At 41.3% G+C, this 19,246-nt stretch overlaps 1 protein-coding gene across 3 annotated transcripts in view; it reads right to left on the bottom strand.

The window, feature by feature from the left end:
- Positions 1-4,106: 4,106 nt before the first annotated feature.
- Positions 4,107-19,246, bottom strand: part of TRPC3 (transient receptor potential cation channel subfamily C member 3) — a 277,797-nt gene continuing 262,657 nt past the window's right edge. For all 3 annotated transcript variants that reach the window (XM_068280305.1, XM_068280297.1, XM_068280310.1), the window contains 3 exons: positions 11,765-11,848; positions 11,453-11,528; positions 4,107-5,678 (listed from right to left, as the gene is read on the bottom strand). In XM_068280305.1, coding sequence (XP_068136406.1) covers positions 5,536-5,678; positions 11,453-11,528; positions 11,765-11,848 — 303 coding nt within the window. In that variant the 3' untranslated portion in view covers positions 4,107-5,535. The remainder of the gene's footprint in view (positions 5,679-11,452; positions 11,529-11,764; positions 11,849-19,246) is intronic.

The raw sequence follows: 19,246 nt of genomic DNA, 5'->3' as shown, positions 1-19,246 counted from the left end.
GGTGGCAAGACAAAATTATTTGGGTATGTTTGCTATTCAACCTCTTTATGAACAGTTTTATAGCTGGACTGACTGGAGTGTTCACAGCTATGGGAAATGTTAATCCACATTGAAATACTCCCCCATGCAGAATAAAATGAAGTTATTTATATTTAGGGGATGAGAAAGGTTCATTTAGGTATGTATTTTCTGCTTGCCACTTGAATGGTCACTGAATCTGAATGCATTTACATAGTCATAGATGAATTTTAACCAATACAATAGTCCATTGCAAGACAGCACAATCACAGATTTTATGAAAAACAAAAGTTTGCTTTCTTAAAACAGAAAGAATTTGCGATAATCCAGGTTGGAGTGAGCTTGAGATGTCTCCCAGAGCATCACTGCTGAATATATGCAAATTACCCATTGTTTTATGAAGTGATTTGTGATGTTCCTTCACTCATGTGATGTAAATGAGGTACATCCAAGCAGTTTTTTTTTTTTTTTGAAAGAATAATTTATTCCACTGGTGAATGCCAGGAGTGGAAATTGACTTGCTCATTCTGCCTTCATTAATTTTCAGCATTGAGTGGAATTGGCATTTAACAGAAATCATGAAAACAGCAAGAATGAAGAAGAGTTGTGAACTGGCTTATATTTTCATAGGCATTTTAGTTTTCTTCTCAAAAAGAAACTTTTTTTTTTGAGTTTGTAAACACTTTTAAGATTGCTTTTTGCCATAAGGAATCTTTAAAGAGAACCCGAGGTGTGTTTAAAGAATGGTATCTGCATAAAGAGGCTGGATCTGCCTATACAGCCCAGCCTCTGTTGCTATCCCAAGCCCCACTAAGGTCCCCCTGCACTCTGCAATCCCTCATAAATCACAGCCATGCTGTGAGGCTGTGTTTACATCTGTAGTGGCAGTCTCAGCTGCTCCCCCGCCTCCTGCATAGCTCCGGTCCCTGCCCCCATCCCTTCCCTCCAATCAGAAGGGATGCAGGCAGGGACTGGAGTTCTGCAGGAGGCGGGGAGAGCAGCAGACTGACACTATAGAGATAAACACAGCCAGCTCTGACAAGCTGTTTGTCAGCAGCTTGGCTGTGATTTATGAGGGATTGCAGAGTGCAGGGGGACCTTAGGGGGGTTTGGGGGGATCGGTTGAAAAGGGCGCCTGAGCTGCCTGTATGAAAAGGGCGCCGCCATAGACATCAATGTTATTTCTGGAAATATGGGCTACAAGGTGTAGAAAAGGGCGCCTGAGTTTTGATATAGGCTACAAGTAGGTTCCCTTTTGTAGCCCATATTTTTTCGGCTACAAGGTTTTCGGCTACAAGCGGGCTCCCCTTTGTAGCCCATATTTTTTTCGGCTACAGTAAGGTGCCCCTCTGTAGCCCATATTATTGACTTTTTTTTGTAGCCGGAGTTTTTATATGGGCTACAAGCACTGTAAGCCGAATTATTTCATTCCCCCACTATCCATGGCGGCCTGGAGGGGGAATAGTAATTAACACATCCCGGAGTTTTTTTCTAGCCGAAATTTGTATATGGGCTACAAGCGCTGGAAGCCGAATTATTTCATTCCCCCACTATCCATGGCAGCCTGGAGGGGGAATAGTAATTAACACATCCCGGAGTTTTTTTGTAGCCGAAGTTTTTATATGGGCTACACCAGGCGCCTTGTTTTTTTTGTAGCCGAAGTTTTTATATGGGCTACACCAAGCGTCTTTTTTGTAGCCGAAGTTTATATGGGCTACACCAGGCGCCTTTTTTGTAGCCGAAGTTGGTATATATATGGGCTCCACCAGGCGCCCTTTTTTACCGGCGCCCTTTTCATGTAGACCCGGTTTGGGATAGCAACAGAGGCTGGGCTGTATAGGCAGATCCAGCCTCTGTATGCAGATAATATTCTTCAAACCCACCTCGGGTTCTCTTTAAGGTGCCCACACTGATGTATGTGCAGTTCAACCAAGAGACAGATCTCTCTGTTCCAATCTGATCAGAGAGAGCTCTGTTGGCTGCCCATACACTGCAGGCCAATTCCCAATTGATTTCAGAATCAAATCTTTCCGGAATCGGCCTTGTGATGCCAGTTTGCTGCCCCCGGCCATTTCCCCCCAAATGTGCACCCCTGTCTGCTGTCCGATGTACTTCTGCATTGGTGCTCCACATAGCGTTATAGCATGAGGTATGTGTGTAGGTAGTGATGTTGGACACAGGAGTGACACTAGCCCCCTCTAGTGACAGGTAAAGTATTTTAATGCACTCATTACAGCTGAGACAGGTGATAAACACCTAATGGAGGATGTTTGCTTCCAAAATAACTTGCATGAAAAATATTTCGTACTAGACCCTCCCACCGCAATGAGGTCGCCCTGTCGTAAGGGACCCCAGCAGCTGGCCATTAAAATGGAGGAAGGGGTGCAGCGTGAAACCTGCCATTCCTCTCTACGGTGTACAAAACTGTAAGTTCTATTTTTCTACTATGTAAAAAAATCATAATTTGAACTGGTTCCATGCGTAGACAGGTTTGTCTCATCATGTTACATAGCACTTCTGGGTCACTTTAAAAGAATAAAGGGAGACTGCACTGTTCAGACGCAAGCAGGATATTCAGCTCATAACAGAGGCCTGGATGTCACCAGGACAGGGAGGTGCAGGGAAATTACCATTAAAACGTTCACACTATATCCACAACTTAAAAAAAAAGAAAGAAAATAAATTTTACTCTTGATCATATACAGGCAGGTATAAGAAAGGCAATGCAGTGTAGCAATAGGGGATGTAGAGGTTGTGACTGCACCTGGGATCTGGACCAAAAGGGCCCAATTGTTGCCATGAACCAGTGTATGTGCTTTCACTACTGGTAATCATCAAGAAGGTGTCCCCTTTCCTTTGCTTGCACAATTCTTTTACTGCAGCAATCTTTGGAAATCAGTTTGTAGCAGCTATATCATGTGATTGTTTTATATATGCAGTATTGGGGCCCAGTATAACATTTGTACTGGTGCCTATGGCTTTATAGCTATGCCACTGACAAAAAGATACTTGGGTTGATTCATGATACAGCAGTAAAATGGCCATGCACAGACGGCACACAGACCGCGTACTTATGCAAGTGCCCCGACTCGCATTATGTAGGTAACCTGCGTTATGTAAAGCATGTTATACTAGCAATTCACACATTTTGTCCATAACGTGCATTGTGACACACGATCAGTACAGGTATAATTGCTGTGCGCTGCCTTTGCACTGTAGGTTTACTACTGTATCGTTAATCAACCCCACTATTTGCCCTAAGTGACAGGAGGTATATTTATCTGTAGATTTACCCTGTTTTTAGTAACACAGCATCCCAACTCTGGTAGGCAAATTGATAGAAACATATTGTGGAATTTTACATGCTAATGTACATGTGCATTGTGGGCAAGTTTCTTTAGTGTTGCTTGTTTCCTTTTCAGTTGGAATCAGAATTCCATGACACTCCACTGGCTTTGACACTGAATAAGAATACAGGTAGTAATTTATACCTTTTTACATACTCTCCACCCCCTCTTCAAAATATGTTAACTGCAGATGTTTGTGGTATTCCCCAAACTACCTCTCCTTCAGTGCTTGACTGACTGTTCACTGTTCCAGAAACAATGGAATGGGCAGGTTTGTGACTAAATTTGGTTTTCATAAAAAAACAGAATAGGCAGGTCCTGCTAGAAGAAATTACTGTACAGTACTTAGAATTGTGATCACAATCTTTCACAATCTGGAAATGACCAGGAAGACCAAATGAAAAGTATAGTGGTAATTATTATTATTTATAATTTATATAGCGCCAGCATCTTCTGTGGCACTGTTGGTAATCTGCAGCACACAGAATTCTATTGGGGTACATGGGTGTAGCTGTCTTTGCTTTTTTCTTTTCTATACTATGACACATACAATATCCTAGATATGAACACAGTGCAGCAGGCTTGACAAAACAAATGATCAAATGCACATCTGCCAACACTCCCATGGAATTAAGAGTCTGTTCACATTTATCATTGCATTCTATGCATGCAATTTTCCATATGCACGATTCTATATTTGCGATTTTTATTTTATTTTTAGTTATATTAACATTTGTGCAATTTTTATGTGTGTTTTATATGCCAAAGTTCTCATTGCAACTTTTCCATGCATAATAATAAATTTCATTTACATGAAAAACACATCTTGTGCAAAACACGATTTCCCAGTGTTCCCATTGACTTAATCGTAAATTTGTATAACACAAATAAAATGGAATGCCATTGCAATAGACTAAATGTGCGGCAATTACGATTTTGAAACTTCGCAATTTGTACGCTGTTTTTGCTAAATGTGAAGCAGGCTCCACACTTATCAAAAATTGTATCCGATTTGTGATTTTCCATGGTATGCATGGTAAAATCGCAATGTGAACTTTTGCATACACACGCATATAAAAATAGCAAAAATGTACACAGATATTTCTTCATAATAGCATACAAACATCACAAAAGCAGACTCCTGCATGCAGAAAACATTATAAATGTCACCGGCCCTTAAAGATTAACTCAGCTTATGAGGTGTAGTTCAGTAACTGTTATGTCTCAATGTCATGAATAGTAAATGGCATTCCTCACCCTCACCCTAATGCTCGGCTTTTGCAAAGGGAGAGAGGACTCTGTACTGTACAGTATATGTCTCGAAGTCTCTGTGTAAGAGTGGGGATGGGAATTGAGATGCAATCATGATTGCTACCCAGGTTTGCACAATATGGGAGAGCACTGGGTCCACAAAATAAATATGTAGGTAGCACTCTGACATACTACATTTGAATTCTTAGATAATGGGCATATTTACTAAACATCAGTAAAGTTGCCATTCGCAGAGAGCCAGCAGAAATTTTGTTACTCATACCAATTATGTAACAAGCATTGTACAATTAGTGCAACCTGCATTACCCAGGTGATGGCCTTGTTACTAAGGTAACACATGCTATGCAAGTAATGCACGTTACCATAGCAATGCATATGTTACCTAGGTAATGAGGGTTGCACTCATTTCCTAATGCGCGCTACACTGTCATTTCCTTTAGTCTCCACGTTGGCAGTGCCAGGCAACTCCATCTCCTAGGTTCAGGAATTCTTTAGTGGATTTGGATATTTTAAGCACCAAGATGTCATCCAACTGCTCATGGATAATGGAAATTTGCCCAAAAAAGAATTTATTGGACCATGGCTATATTTTTCCACATAATTCTCTGGCAATGTTGGCATATTATGTCCACACCAAATAGATGTTCAGATAAATGATGCAGATAACCTAATCTGTCTCAGGAAGCCAGAATTACATTACCATAATGTCACCATCTCTTGGTGCTTGTACAGAAGTTGTCACAGAGAGGTACATTTGTTATACCAAGATTGGAAATGATAAACATGGATAACGCATTGTGTGCTATAAATCTACCAGACTTATTTTTCTTCAAGTATCGGATGCTCTTTAGTTTATTGCCATTGTACATGCTGTCGATAAATCTCCTTGCTGGATTCCTCACTCGCATCTTGACACACTATGGTTTAACTTTTCACTTAATTTATGAATCAAGGCCGACAACTCTTCAGTGGCTTGGGATTTATCTTCCAGGAGTTCATAGCGGAGGCTGGAGATATCTTGTTTTATCTCTTTTAATTCACCTGAAATGAGAACACACAATTCATAAGTGTGTATATACATGGCTAAGGAAGTATTATGCAATTCCACTTTCTGGGATAAGAAATTCATTGGATTAATAAGGTGGAGCCATACTTTAGCATGAATATTACATTTCCGTTTGCTGGTTCTTTCACACATTCTATGGCAGACATAATCCCATCTGTCTTAGGTCTTTTACAGATTTTAACTACTTACTTTTATCTGCTGTAGTGGTCCTTTAAAGAGAACCCGAGGTGGGTTCTAAGAATCCAATTAGCATACAGAGGCTGGGTCTGCATATAATACCCAGCCCCTGTTGCTATACCGTTTGCCTCATTCTCCCCCCTGCGCTCTGCTGTACCCCCATAAAACAATCGCCGTGCTGGCGACATGCAGCACGTTGCCAGCCAGCTGTTTACATCTAAAGTGTCAGTCTCTGCCACTCCCCCGCCTCCGATACCCAATCAGCGGGGAGGGAAAGGACGCAGGCAGGGAGCGGTGCTATGGAGGAGGCGGGGTAGCGGCAGAGACTAACTCTTCAGATGTAAACAGCCAGCTGGCGATACGCTGCATGTGCCAGCACGGTGATTGATTAATGGGGGTACAGCAGAGCGCAGGGGGAGACTTGGGCAAACAGTATAGCAACAGAGGCTGGGTATTATATGCAGACCTGGCCTCTGTATGCTAATTGGATACTTAGAACACACCTCTGGTTCTCTTTAAGCTATAGGCTTGCTATACACCAGCGGTTCTGGATGTGAGTCTGGCTTCAGGACCATAAAGAGATAATTAGCATATTCAGGAGTGATGCATCATGGGAAACCATAGTTGCTCACTCAAAGCTCAATACCTTCTGTTTTAAGAAGGCAAATTACACTCTCCACTCAAAGTAAATCTGAAGAAGAGAGGAGAGAGAGATTCTCTGGCCTGCTCTTCCAGGAGCTAAGGAAGCCGTAGATATGTATCAGAGAACATCATATACAAGATACATCACTGTAACTTTTTTCAGATGACTGAATGATTTAATGAAAGCGATCTATTGGTTTTAGTCAGGCCACACCGAAAGTAGTACAGTCGCATTTCTGTGACTGGAAGCCCCTAGAGCATTATCTTCCTACTGTAATTCACTGTCATGACCTTACAGTGGGCATTATAAAGTCAGCAATGAAACTTTACCCTTCGAAATTGTTTGCAATGTAAAGTGAATGTAGAAAGGAAAAAGTGACAAGGGTAAACGGTACTGGAAACTGCAGCAGAGACCCAAAGGAATATAAAAAATCTGATTCGTGATAACATCTCACTTGTTGGTGGCACTTTCATCTGACAAGATGAAAAACAAAGAATCTCATCATGGCAAAAATCTGCCATAAAATGAAAGAGCAGGCAAATAACATTCAGATGAATGACACACGACACTGCTAACCAGGGCACCTGTCTCTTCTGTAAGATAAATCATATGTATATTTGTTGCTCCCCACATCAGTGCAGCTGATATGGGTAGTGCAATATAACCTCATATGTTCAGCTGTAGACTGTATTTGTTCTACATTAAGAAATAATTTATTACTCCATTCTAATATATTCGAGTATGCAAATCTAAGGAAAGTTAATTTTCCATCTCTTTGGTTTGCCTGGTTCAACTGCTCTCATTTCTTTCACAAGGTGACTTTAACACTGTTTTGGATCCAGGCACAAGAGGTTGTTGATACTGCCCCCCTTGAAGCAGCTGATTAGACTGAGAACACATGGGTACCCATGCAGGTGCTAATTACACCTTCCACATAAGACTAATGGTGCCCATACACTCGTCAGATTGGCAGCAGATAGATAAGAAATGCATCTGATGATCTATCTGATGCGTTTTTAGAACATTTTTTACCCGGATAGAATTCCAATAGATTTCAGTTTGAACTCTATTGAAATTCGATCTCATGGCATTTTTTGCCATCAGATTTCCATTAAGGCCAATGCAAACTGATAAGCAATCTCATCAGATCGACCAAAATTTTCCACCCTGCCAGTTCGATGGAAATCCATCGAAATCGATCGAAATCGGCCATCGATAGGTCAATTGGCCAACCGATTTGCAGAAAATCGGCTGAGTGTATCGGCCCCTTAAGCCGCATGTCTCATTTGCAGACTGTAGAACTTGCTTTCAGAGTATCAGCACATGAAATAGGTGTTGCTGTTTTTACAGCTGACATTGTAATCCTTTTTAAAACAGCCTTGGTGTGTTCAGAATTCTGATGTACTGCTTTAATCAATACTCATATTTTGCCTTCCCAAAACACGGTCAAGTTAGGACAATTTAAACATGATAACAGCTACAGACATGAGATGGCAGTATCCAGATCCAGACATTTAAAAAGGAACTATGAATACAATTGCTTATATTATGTTATGCATCCCGTAATGTTGTTTTGTGAATACACCTCAATAAGTGAATGGTCTTGCCAGGTCCATAATAGCAACACAAGGATAAAGCACTTCCTTACTGACCTCTTGTTCCTATGCCCATCTATGACCTGTGTATATTAAACTGGTAACAAGGGAGCTGTGGGCAGTAGATGTTAACTCAGAGTGAACTTACTGGCACACAGTGATTGGCAGTAGATGGTGCACTTGGATTGCCACCTTCTGTCACGCTCAAGTACTGTATTTTCTTGTGAAATTATTGATGCATGAACATGTTGTATGATGCACCTTGATGTGATGCAGCTCAATAGCCATCTTCCTTACAAGCACAGGGGGTGGCAAGAGCTCCACGACAGTACATTCCAATCCTCTGTAATTTGCAGCTTGAAGCCTATCTATATATTTTTTTATCCTCCCTTTTTTCCTACCTAAACAAATCCTAAGTTAGATGTGTTTTCCCCCCAAATCCACCTATTATGCTTCTTTTACAACTTCCAGTGATGAAGTAGTGAAGCTACTGGCTGCCATTCCAATGACCTGTCCCATTGCTGTTACAGTCACTGATTCCCTTGCTCTCCACCCTATTGATTGTGGCAACCATTTGGTATGACCATATTGGTTTGTAAAGCTGGTTACACAAGTACAATGAATGTTGCCCGGCAGGGATTGGGACTTGATCCATCAGTTCTGTACATTCACATCATTAGACTACAGGCTACTGATGCATTCTGTTGCTATTAAGAGAGGAGCAGTGCACAATGGAGTGGGTGGGGAAAGAGAGAGAACAATACCCTCTGCCAGCACTTGGCCAAGTGGATGGGCTGCCTATGCATCAATGGGAGCTGGGGTCCACTGTACACATGCTAGATTGTACACAAAGTTTTATGCTGGGAATACACCATACAATTTTCTGTTAGATTTACCTGCCAGATAGATAAAGTTCAACATGTTGGAAATTTATCTATCTTAGCATCTATCTGCCAAGCAATTAGGCATTGCTCTACTCAGCAGGAAATAAACAGAAGGCAATGCACCAGAGATAATGACCATTCTCTACAGAAAATAATATAATTATGCCTTCTAACAGAAAATCTAACAGAAAAATCTAACAGAAGAATCAATTGCATGGTGTATTCCCAGCATAAGTCTCTGGGAAGCAGCACAGAGAGGCACGGGGAGGAGGGTTGCCTTGTTGGGACAGCATAATTGTAACCTAAGTGGCCATCAGACGAATAATTGTTTAGTCACGTGACCCATGAAGGTCAAGACCTCTTTAGGTGAACATAGGGGGAGGATTTGGTGGCATTGGTCTTCACAGTTAGATTAATTAGGGCGAGAGAATAGCTGTGGCACTGGGCATTAAGTTTTACATACTGTACAATTAATACTCTTGGCAATGAATACTAGAATAAAGCTTGTTAGTGGGAGGCAATATATATGGCATTGGGCATTAAGTTTTACATACTATTAATACTCTAGGCTATGAAGACTAGAGTTAACAGTTTCATTGACCTTGTGATACCTTACATAACAGCATTTACAGATCCAACTCAATACAGCTTTTTTTTTACCTATTGCCCTGTTTCTTTTTGCTACCATAAGATGAATATTCTGTCTGGCCACAATGCTGTCTTTATAGATGTTAAAGTAAACTGGAACTCAGATTCACAGAAATTCTCCACTCTCAACAATACACAAGCTCCACGATCCACTATTGGCCGTGACAAGCTTCTACTCTCCTGTTTAACTGCTCCAGGGACCTCTAAATCTTGGCATTTCCTGGTTGTATGCAGACCACTTCTCCTTCTCATGATCAACATGAGTACCCTATTGCTGGACCCAAGAGTGGTTACTTGAGTGCAACCATAGAAATTTTGAAGGGGGGGGGGGGGTTTGATTCTTCACTCACATTTGGTTTAAGCTGCAAATGGTTCACGTAGAATCTCCTGGTAAGAGGTTATTTAAAAGTAAACCAATACTAGGAGAAATAAGTAAGCTCCCATTGCTGAGTATCTTGCAATTGTTTTGGCTGACTGACAGATCCTCTGTCCTTAAAGAGGAACTGCAGCCTAAACAAACATACTGTCATTAAGTTACATTAGTTATGTTAATTAAAATAGATAGGTAATATAATCTCTTACCCACCCTGTTTTAAAAGAACAGGCAAATGTTTGTGATTTGATGAGGGCAGACATCTTTTTGGTTGAAAGGAGGTCACAGGGAGCATGAGACACAGTTTTATCTGTCCTGTGTCCTGATCACCCCTTCCGGCTGCTAGGCAACGAGAACAACAACATTAGAAATCCCATCATGCTTTGCACAGCATCAGGGAAAAAATGCCCAGGCAGTTTTCTTTGATGGGGCGGAGCTTAGCTTTTAATCAGCTAAAAATTAGGCTTGGGTATAAAAAACAAAGTTCTGATGCTGTGAACCTGTTAAAGAAACACCAAGCCTTTTCAGTGCTGCTGGGTAGATTTTTAGTCTGGAGGTTCACTTAAATGTGGTCCCTAAGTCACTGACCAAGAATGCGTGAGCAGATCTGGTGTTCCCGAGTTCACTGGCTGCATTCTTGCTCCAGGCCAGTGACTCTCTTCAATACTGAAGCCCAACTGTTCACTGAAAGCCAGATACGTAGCATTTTTAAAAATGAGTCAGCAAAGAATACCTCTGTATATCCCACAGTATTCAAAAATGAAACTATTGAAGCAGGTGGTAATCTTCAAATGGATGTAATTACCAATAACCGTTTAATGAACTTTCAAATGTAGCAAATATAAAAAATGTAAAAATAAAAATAGATTCAATAGCAGACAATATTTTTTTCACTGTGTACCACCAGTTAACAACAATCAGAAAAGTGAGCGATAATTGGTGATTGACTGTCATGGGTTACTGCAGTTTGCACTGTGCAGTGTTGTTTATAATTAAATCCCAATAAAATGGTAAAATGAAAAACAGAATGCAGGGCTAGTGCTTACTGGTTCAGCACTGCCCTGCATGTCTCACCTACTCCCATTGCTATTTTCCATAGTTTGCATTATCTAAAGCCTTCTTCCTTCCCATGCACCTCTCTGACATGTTGGAGCCAGGACTGTGGCTGTTTGTCCAGCCAGATCCATTAAAGCTGGATGTTTTTGCACATCACCTAGTATCAGTCTATGGGGCGTTAGAATAAGTTAACACCCTAGCTTCAACATGTCAGACTTGTCTGGGAAGAAAAAGGCTGCAGATATCCTACACTATGGAAAATGGGAGCAGAGGGATGGAAGACATGCAGGGTAGCCCTGTTGTTTTAAGCCTTTTCTATGGTTTTCAAGAAGCTGAGCACAATTACAGGCAGACATGCTTCACTAAAACTTACCTTCATTCACTTCATCATTTTCTCTGTCCACTTGAGCTCTCAGCACATATCTTTTTATAAGTCTTTTCATTATTTGCTGTCAGGAAAAGTGACAAGAAGACATGAGACATGAGTCCAGTGCCGCTGTCAGCATTCTAAGAATACCTAATAGGTTGTTAATTTATGTAGATGCAAACACATAAACCAAGTACAATAATCATTTGTTTTCATTTCGTGCATAGATGGGCCTCACATTCATATGTTATGAATCATAATTAAATGTCTCCACGTTAAGCAAAAACTTTATTAAAAGGATTACATTACCAGACTTACTTGATAGCGTGTTGGCTGATTAAGTATGCTGTTGAAGCTGCGAGACTCAAAAACCTTTGTGCTAGACTGAGAGAAGAGATTTAGCTGTAAAAAAAGATAAATAGATGTAATTCACTGCTGGTAAGAACCATTCAAATACATGCAGAAAATTATTTCCGTCCATTTCGGTGCCTCAAGCAAGAATCCCACTGCCATTATTTCTCCTATGTGAGGAGGCAGACAGTGCACAGTGGTACAGAAGTGGTCTCACACAACCATTCAGATTGACGTTACTTAGCAGTTGGTAGGTAGGGAGCATGCTGCTAAGACCAGGCATATTCAGTTCTGCACAAAGAAAAAATACCACTGACAGGTCAAGACCCACCAAGCAAAAGCAGTAGATTAAATATATAGGGGAAGGGACAGGACAGGGGCAATTCCTGCTCAAACTGAATGTACCATATGTTACTGTCAGTGTTGCTTTCGTACACCCAATAGGAACAATTAGAGCTTTTTTGGACTGGTATTTGTATTTCATTTTGACAAGTTCTGAAGGACTTTCATCTTTTGAATAGTATTCTATGGAGCAGTATAATACTGAAATTAACACTCTATGACCGCCTAACACCGATCGGCGGCCGCAGAGTGGCTCACCGGGACCGAAAGGCGTCAAGTCCTGGGGTAGGACATTAGCGGGGATTGCACATCTCCGCTTTAGTTACCTAAACAGCATGCTAGCCCGCGATCGCGGCTAGCAGACTATCAGAAGAAAAGAAAACTTTTTTTATGTTTACAGAGCTGCGATCTATGCGCAGTGCTGTAAGGGAACAGCTTTGTGACAAAGCTGTCCCCTTGAGTGGCCCCAATCTGATCCCCTCTCATAAGCTGATGCCTATGAGAGGTGATCACTGATTGGTTCCTGGGGGGAGAGGGAAATAAGAAAAAAAATAAATAGATTTAGTTAAAAAAAAAAAAAGAAGAAGAAAAAAATGAATGAAAATTTTTTTTTATCGCAGCAGCAATCATATGCCACCAACAGAAAGCTCTGTTGGTGTCTAGAAAAGGAGGAACAATTAATTTGTGTGCTAAGTTGTATGGCTCTGCAGCGAGCTGTTAAAGCTACAGGGCACTGAATTGTAAAAAATATCCTGGTCAATAGGGGGGTGTAAGCCTGTGCTGCTTAAGTGGTTAATACATGACATTTGCACTGTGAATTTCTAAAGGCAGCTGTCCTGTTATCTTGTGTTTGAAAGGCTTTGCTGATTGAATTCAGTATGTAATCGTGACCAAACACTTTTAAAGCTGCTTAAACACTTTTTGCAACTGAAATGATCATGATGATTATTTAGTACTTATATATATAGCGCCGACATCTTCCACAGTGCTGTACAAAGTATGTTATCTTGTCACTAACTGTCCCTCAGAGGGGCTCACAATCTAATCCCTACCATAGTCATATGTCTATGTATCGAGTATATGTTGTAGTCTAGGGCCAATTTAGGGGGAATCAAATTAACTTATCTGTATGTTTATGGGATGTGAGAGGAAACCACAGTGTCCAGGGAAAACACACACAGACACAGGGAGAACATGCAAACTCCATGCAGATAGCATCCCAGCTGGGATTTGAACCAGGGCCCAAGTGCTGCAAGGCGAGAGTACTATCCACTACTGAATTGTTGCAGCCAGAAATGCAAAGTGTGTATAGGTGTGTATAGGTGTCCCCCAATGTCTTTGGCCCTCTCTTTGGCAGTCCACCAGGACATACCACTTGGCCCATGACTTTTGCCACCTTTGGGAAATTCAAAGGATGTTCCTCCATCATAGTGCTGCTTGCATGTCTGGCCCTCTCCATAGCCAGGGACCAAACAGTGTGTCCTTACAGTGATTATTCCAAAACTAAAATGATCTTTACAGAAAACAGCTGTTCAAACACAGTGAACACAGGTGGAAGACTAATTGTGGTTTATAAACAGTCTGAGGTGGAGGCAGGGTGTTGCCAGTGAACAGGCAAGCATAATCAGAAAGAGCCAAAACAGTTGCAGGAACTGAGGTCAGGATGTAGGAGTTGAATCACTAGAAGCCAGTAAAATTGCTTGCGAAGACTGCACATACCATTTTTACCATTACTTATACCAGCAGAGTGGTACGCATGGCAGAAGAAACGCAACCGGCAGTAGCTGTCTGATGCAGGCATTGCTATAGTAACATGCACTACGCAAGTAGCATAAAGCGCATTACCGTAGCAACGTTCGCATTATGCAACTACTGAGGGTTGCACTAATTATGCAAAGTGTGCTACTCTGCTGGTACAAGTTCTAGCAAAATTAACATACACTGTCAGCGCATGCTGCACAGAAATTTCAATGCAGTGAATCTACTCCATAGTTACGAATAGTTGTCCTGAAAGGAAATTTTTCTCCATGAGAGTTGAGTTAAACTTTGCTTCTTATCAGGAGTGTAGCTACAAATCATGCGCCCCCAGACACAGGGCCGGCACTTCCATAGAGGCAAAGGGGGCAATTGCCCCTGGGCCCCAGAACCTGTGAGGGCCGCCCAAGGTGTGTGTTCCCTCTCTTCCAGCTATGGTCACCCCATACATGCCTGCAGGGAATGAGGAAGAGAGGCAATGTGGGGAGAAGTCCGGAGTGTAGAGCATTGTGCTGCCTCCTGTGCCCTGCCTGGATTAGGTTACACCCCAATGTGTGTTCACTCTGGATTTGTAATGGAAAGGAGGAGGGGAATAATGGGTCCCCAACAATGCTTGGGCATCAAATGATCTTGTCCGTTGGGAGTGTGGTGGGATGGGTCCTAGGAGTCAGCTTGGAGGCTGCATGGGGCATTTTTTGGGTGGCCCCCTAAGTTACTTTTGCCTCAGAGCCCCATTGTACTTAGAATCGGCTCTGCCCAGGCAAATCCCAAATGGGGGCCCCTCCATTTGATTTGCATGCAAGAGGTGACCTATCCCTGGAGCAGGTAAAATACCTTCTCCACTGCAGGCTACTGTACATCCTCAGGGGGGTTGTACAATGTCTATTGGGGAGAATGGGAAAGGTGATTGTAACAATAGAGGATGCAAAAGTTGTAATCGCACAGAGGCCCCTGAACTAGAGGGGCCCACTAGTGGCCATTTTTCAAACACTATATTAGCTTCTTTAGTGGCATAACAAAGGAGCTTGGGGCCCCCGTGCGAGTTTTACATGGGGCTACAACCACTGTATTGATATGGAGCCCCAAAACCTACCAAGGAGAGCTGCAGTGTCCGAGAGGACTAAGTAAACAGTATGTTAAAGATTATCACTATGTGATGCACATTTAGAGGTGTTCATTTGATCACTTCTATAAGTATTTTTTTGTGGTAATTAACAGCTATCCCCCCCTGTGCTCACACCTCTCCGTGCGACTGTCCAAGTTGGCAGGTTTTGGTGCTAAATATCAATAGTTATGTGCAGAGCCCAATATAAACCTGCACTGGTTCCCAAAGCTCTTTAGCTATGCAACTGAACCCCTATAAATGGGAGGTAGGGAGGGAAAAAATGGGGTCTCGCCAGGTCTTGGAACGCTGCTCCCTCAGTAGTTACGTCATTTCTTCTTATCTCATCTATGTAATACCGTTTCAGCATTTCAAGAACTAATATAATAAAATAAGACAAGAACAGTAATAACAAACTCTGTTTTATTAGGGACACTCTGAATACTTTTTTGCTTGCTGTTCCCTGAGAAAGATATTGTGTAGATCAGATAAGTAAAAGAAAAGTTCAATGCGTCATTGTTTAAATAGAATGACAAAAGCAAATACCAAGAACACACAGCAGATTATTTTTACATTTAGTTGAATAGGAGAAAGTATAAACTCAGTTTATTATTTTATTTATTCTGCGACAATTATTCTGTTGTGCTCCAAAGCCATTATGTAAAACGTCACCATAGAGCAAACTACAAAGAAATTAATGAGATTATCTGCAGATACAAGATAGCTTGGCATCTTTCCTTTCAAATTTTTGCAAGTCACAGAAATATTTCCCTTACGGCTAAGTAATTAAAAAAATAGTATTTTTCTGAAGTACAGATTCTGGCCTGCATTTAATACAAAGACTGGTGTTATTCATAATTAATGTGGCGTCTGTGTCAAAACACTTCTGCATTTTAAATGATACAGCCACTTCTAACTTTGCTATTCTCTCTTATTTATTTTATATTGAGATGGAGACAGACTGGGAGTTATTTTAAATAACGAAAAATACTTAAAGCTTTTATTGTTTAAAAAGTACTTAAAGTGTACCAGAGACCTGGGAAATTTAAGATTTGATACTTACCAGGGGCTTCCTCCTGGCCCATAAACACATCTGATCCTACACTGTCCTCCCACGGTCTGCAGTTCAGGCGTGATCAGCCCCAGTAACAGACTCAATCGGATCCAGTCTGGGTCTTCTACGCATGCACAATCGCATCTCAACGCATTGTTACAATTGTGAAAGGGGCCTAAAGTAAAGGGATTTTCTCCTGACAGTGGCAAACTTCCTCTTGATACTTATAGAAACACTGGTATGTCTGCTGGTTGTAGCTTGGTGAGAAAACAGTTTTCATTAAAAGTAACCTCTTTACTTCATCCCCGTACATTAAGGGTAAATTTACCTCAATGGGGTCGATTCATAAAGCATTACTGCATTCGGTAATGCAGAAAACAGCTGACTTTATCGAGCACTTAGGAAAATGTCAATTCATAAAAGCAGTTACTGCATGAAAAGCTGAAATTACCGAGCAGTGAGGTAAATTACCGCCTTGTGCGGTAAATACCTCAACACATGTCAGTAAATGTCAATTCATAAAGCCAACAACCAGCGGTAAAGCCGCGAAGCAATGCTGTCTGCTTTGAAGTGGTGAAAAGAGTGCAGAGACTGTGTTGGGAGCCGTGACTCACAAGCAGAAACAGAGGCAGCTGTAACTGATAGGAGCACGGAGCCGATAGAAACAGCCCCTGCAAGTCTGACTGATGGAATCTGATAGGACCCGCAGCCTTCCTTCGCTGGTGGGACAAGCTTTTAAACCCCCCAGGCAGCAGTGGAGCGAAACTGGAACAAAACAGGCTTCCCCTGAATACCTTAGGCTGTGTGGCTGTTTAACCTCTTGGGTTCATGTTTTGAAGATGTGTAGGAGCTAGTGGGGAAAAAAACTTAAGCATGGCATGTGTAAAGTTTCTTCAAGTTCTTTTAAGCTGTGGCAATTAAATAGAATGTTAAGAAAGACTAATAGGCAGATTCAGAGCAAGCAGAGGCAGTATAACAAAACATTTACATCTAAAGGGATGTCTGGGATGCCTCTTCTATTGTAATGCCCTCACTGCACGGAACAGCTTGTAACTCTCTCCTGCTGTTACTAACAGGTTTTAGTCAATGGGCGTTGGTAATTTACTAAACTTTAAAAGCACCTGTGAAAATCTTTATGAATTAGCACATAAAAGTCTAAAATACCAAATGCGTTTTTTCCTAACCAGATTTTTTCTCCCACAGTCTTTTATGAATCCACCCCATTGTCACTTTAATGCTTAGACTTCCTGATCACATTGACTGCTGCACTACCTCCCTTGTAGCACCAAATGCTGCAACTTCAAGGCCTATAAAGCATTCCACTTATTGAAAAGATGTTTCTAGGTGGTTGCAAAATTTCTATGCATCAGTCCCTGACTGATAATCAGTTTGGAGCTGGCACTGTATGTTTGGAAATCAGGATGATCTGCCAATCCCCGTGGTTCTTTACAACACATCTGTGTTTTCGTGGCTAAGTTTATTTTCCTGGCTAAATAAGGTGGACAGTAACCACACACATAGTTTAGGAATGAGGAAGGAAGCTGGAGTGCTCAGAGAAAATGAACATGTTATACAAGTGCCTGCTTATAAAAATTAATTGTAAGAGCACTGGAGAGTTCAAAAGTAGGTGATAAAAGTTAAGAATGGGAAATGTGTAATATACTATGAAATGTCAGAAAAAATGGGCTTATTAACTGTGGAAAAAGATGTCTTAGAGCTGATTCAATGTATGCTCTGTAAATACATAGAAGGTCAGGATAATGTCAGATGACCTTTTTAATCCTAAAGAACAAAAGTACAGCAGCTGCTTCTAAAATAATAGGAAAAGATTTTCCACCATATGTGTGGCTAGGCTGAGCAATGACCTACTGCAGGGGGTGGTCATAGCACAATTTATATCATTTAAAGAGGGACTACACAAGTTTCTTATCCACATAATTGGATCCATAGTTATAATTACTGAAGAAATTGTAAAGCAATAAACGTGAGAATTCTTTAGTCCCCTTTTACACTTAACGCGTTGCCACATCTCGAAAGTGCTGCATCCAGTCACAAGAGCAGTGATAGCGCTATGGGGCTATAACACTGAACACAGTGCATTGTGGTGCAGCGGGTCCTGGTGCAGTAATGCAGCACATTACCGAGCAGCTTGCACATATATACCGGAAGTGAGGCATGCTTCCAATAGAAAGTATGCCTCACTGATTTGGTAGCACAGTGGTTAGTTGCGGTACAACTGCAGTGCAACTTTTCGGGTGCAGTGCGGTGTGATCAATAAAATTGCACCACACCAAGTGTAAAAGCAGCCTAAAGAGGTTTAGGAGGAGTAGTTCCCAAAAATGCTACTTGCTCGGAGGAAGTGCTGAGTCTCTGTTTTTAATCCTTTCTGAACCCAGAATGAGTGTGTAAAACAATTGTTCTCCCTCCACTACTTGCATGCTTTTTCAGGATTTGAAAGACAAAAGCATTGAGAGCCCAAATAGTGCAATACGTCAATTCAAGAAGTGTTGAATGGTAAGTATGTGAAAATATACTCAAAAATCTGGGTTACCACCAAGTAATAGCTGGTGGGGAGATTGGACTATACCCCACTTGGGTTAAAAATGTCACTCCCCGTAGATGTAGAAAAAGTGGTAACACCCCTCCACCAAGGGTGGAACTTCAGAAGTTAAACATTTTTGAAACAGAGGTGCCAGGTAAGGATAAAACTATTAAAAAACATTTAAAAAGGGAGGTAGTGGTGAACTTACCTCCCCAAAGTAGACTCAACAGTTTTTCACTGAAATTAATTTCTTTAATCAAAAAATACTCCAAAATGGTTTGCAACGTGTTTCACAGGTTACAACCTGCTTCATCAGCTGCTCCGTCTACTGCTGATGAAGTGAGTTGTAACCCGTGAAACGCGCAAACCATTTTGGAGTACTTTTTGATTAAAGAAATTATTTTTAGTGAAAAACAGACTGTCAAGTCTACTTTGGGGAGGTAAGTCCACCACTACCTCCCTTTTAAAACTGATTTTGATTGTTTTATCCACATCTGGCGCATCTGTTTCAAAATTGTTTAACATTTGCAGGATTTGACTTGGACACAAATGAATCCAAAAGATTAACATCATTATCAGGCAAGTGGCAATTTTTAACATAAAATAAATATGGCTACCGCCAGATTCCTCTCAAGTTCAAATGCCTTTTGAAAA

The sequence above is a fragment of the Hyperolius riggenbachi genome, chromosome 1 (assembly GCF_040937935.1).
Source record: "Hyperolius riggenbachi isolate aHypRig1 chromosome 1, aHypRig1.pri, whole genome shotgun sequence".
Taxonomy (NCBI): Eukaryota; Metazoa; Chordata; class Amphibia; order Anura; family Hyperoliidae; genus Hyperolius; species Hyperolius riggenbachi.
Note: the sequence above shows the minus strand (reverse complement) of the source record. Positions and strands in the feature narration are given on the sequence as shown.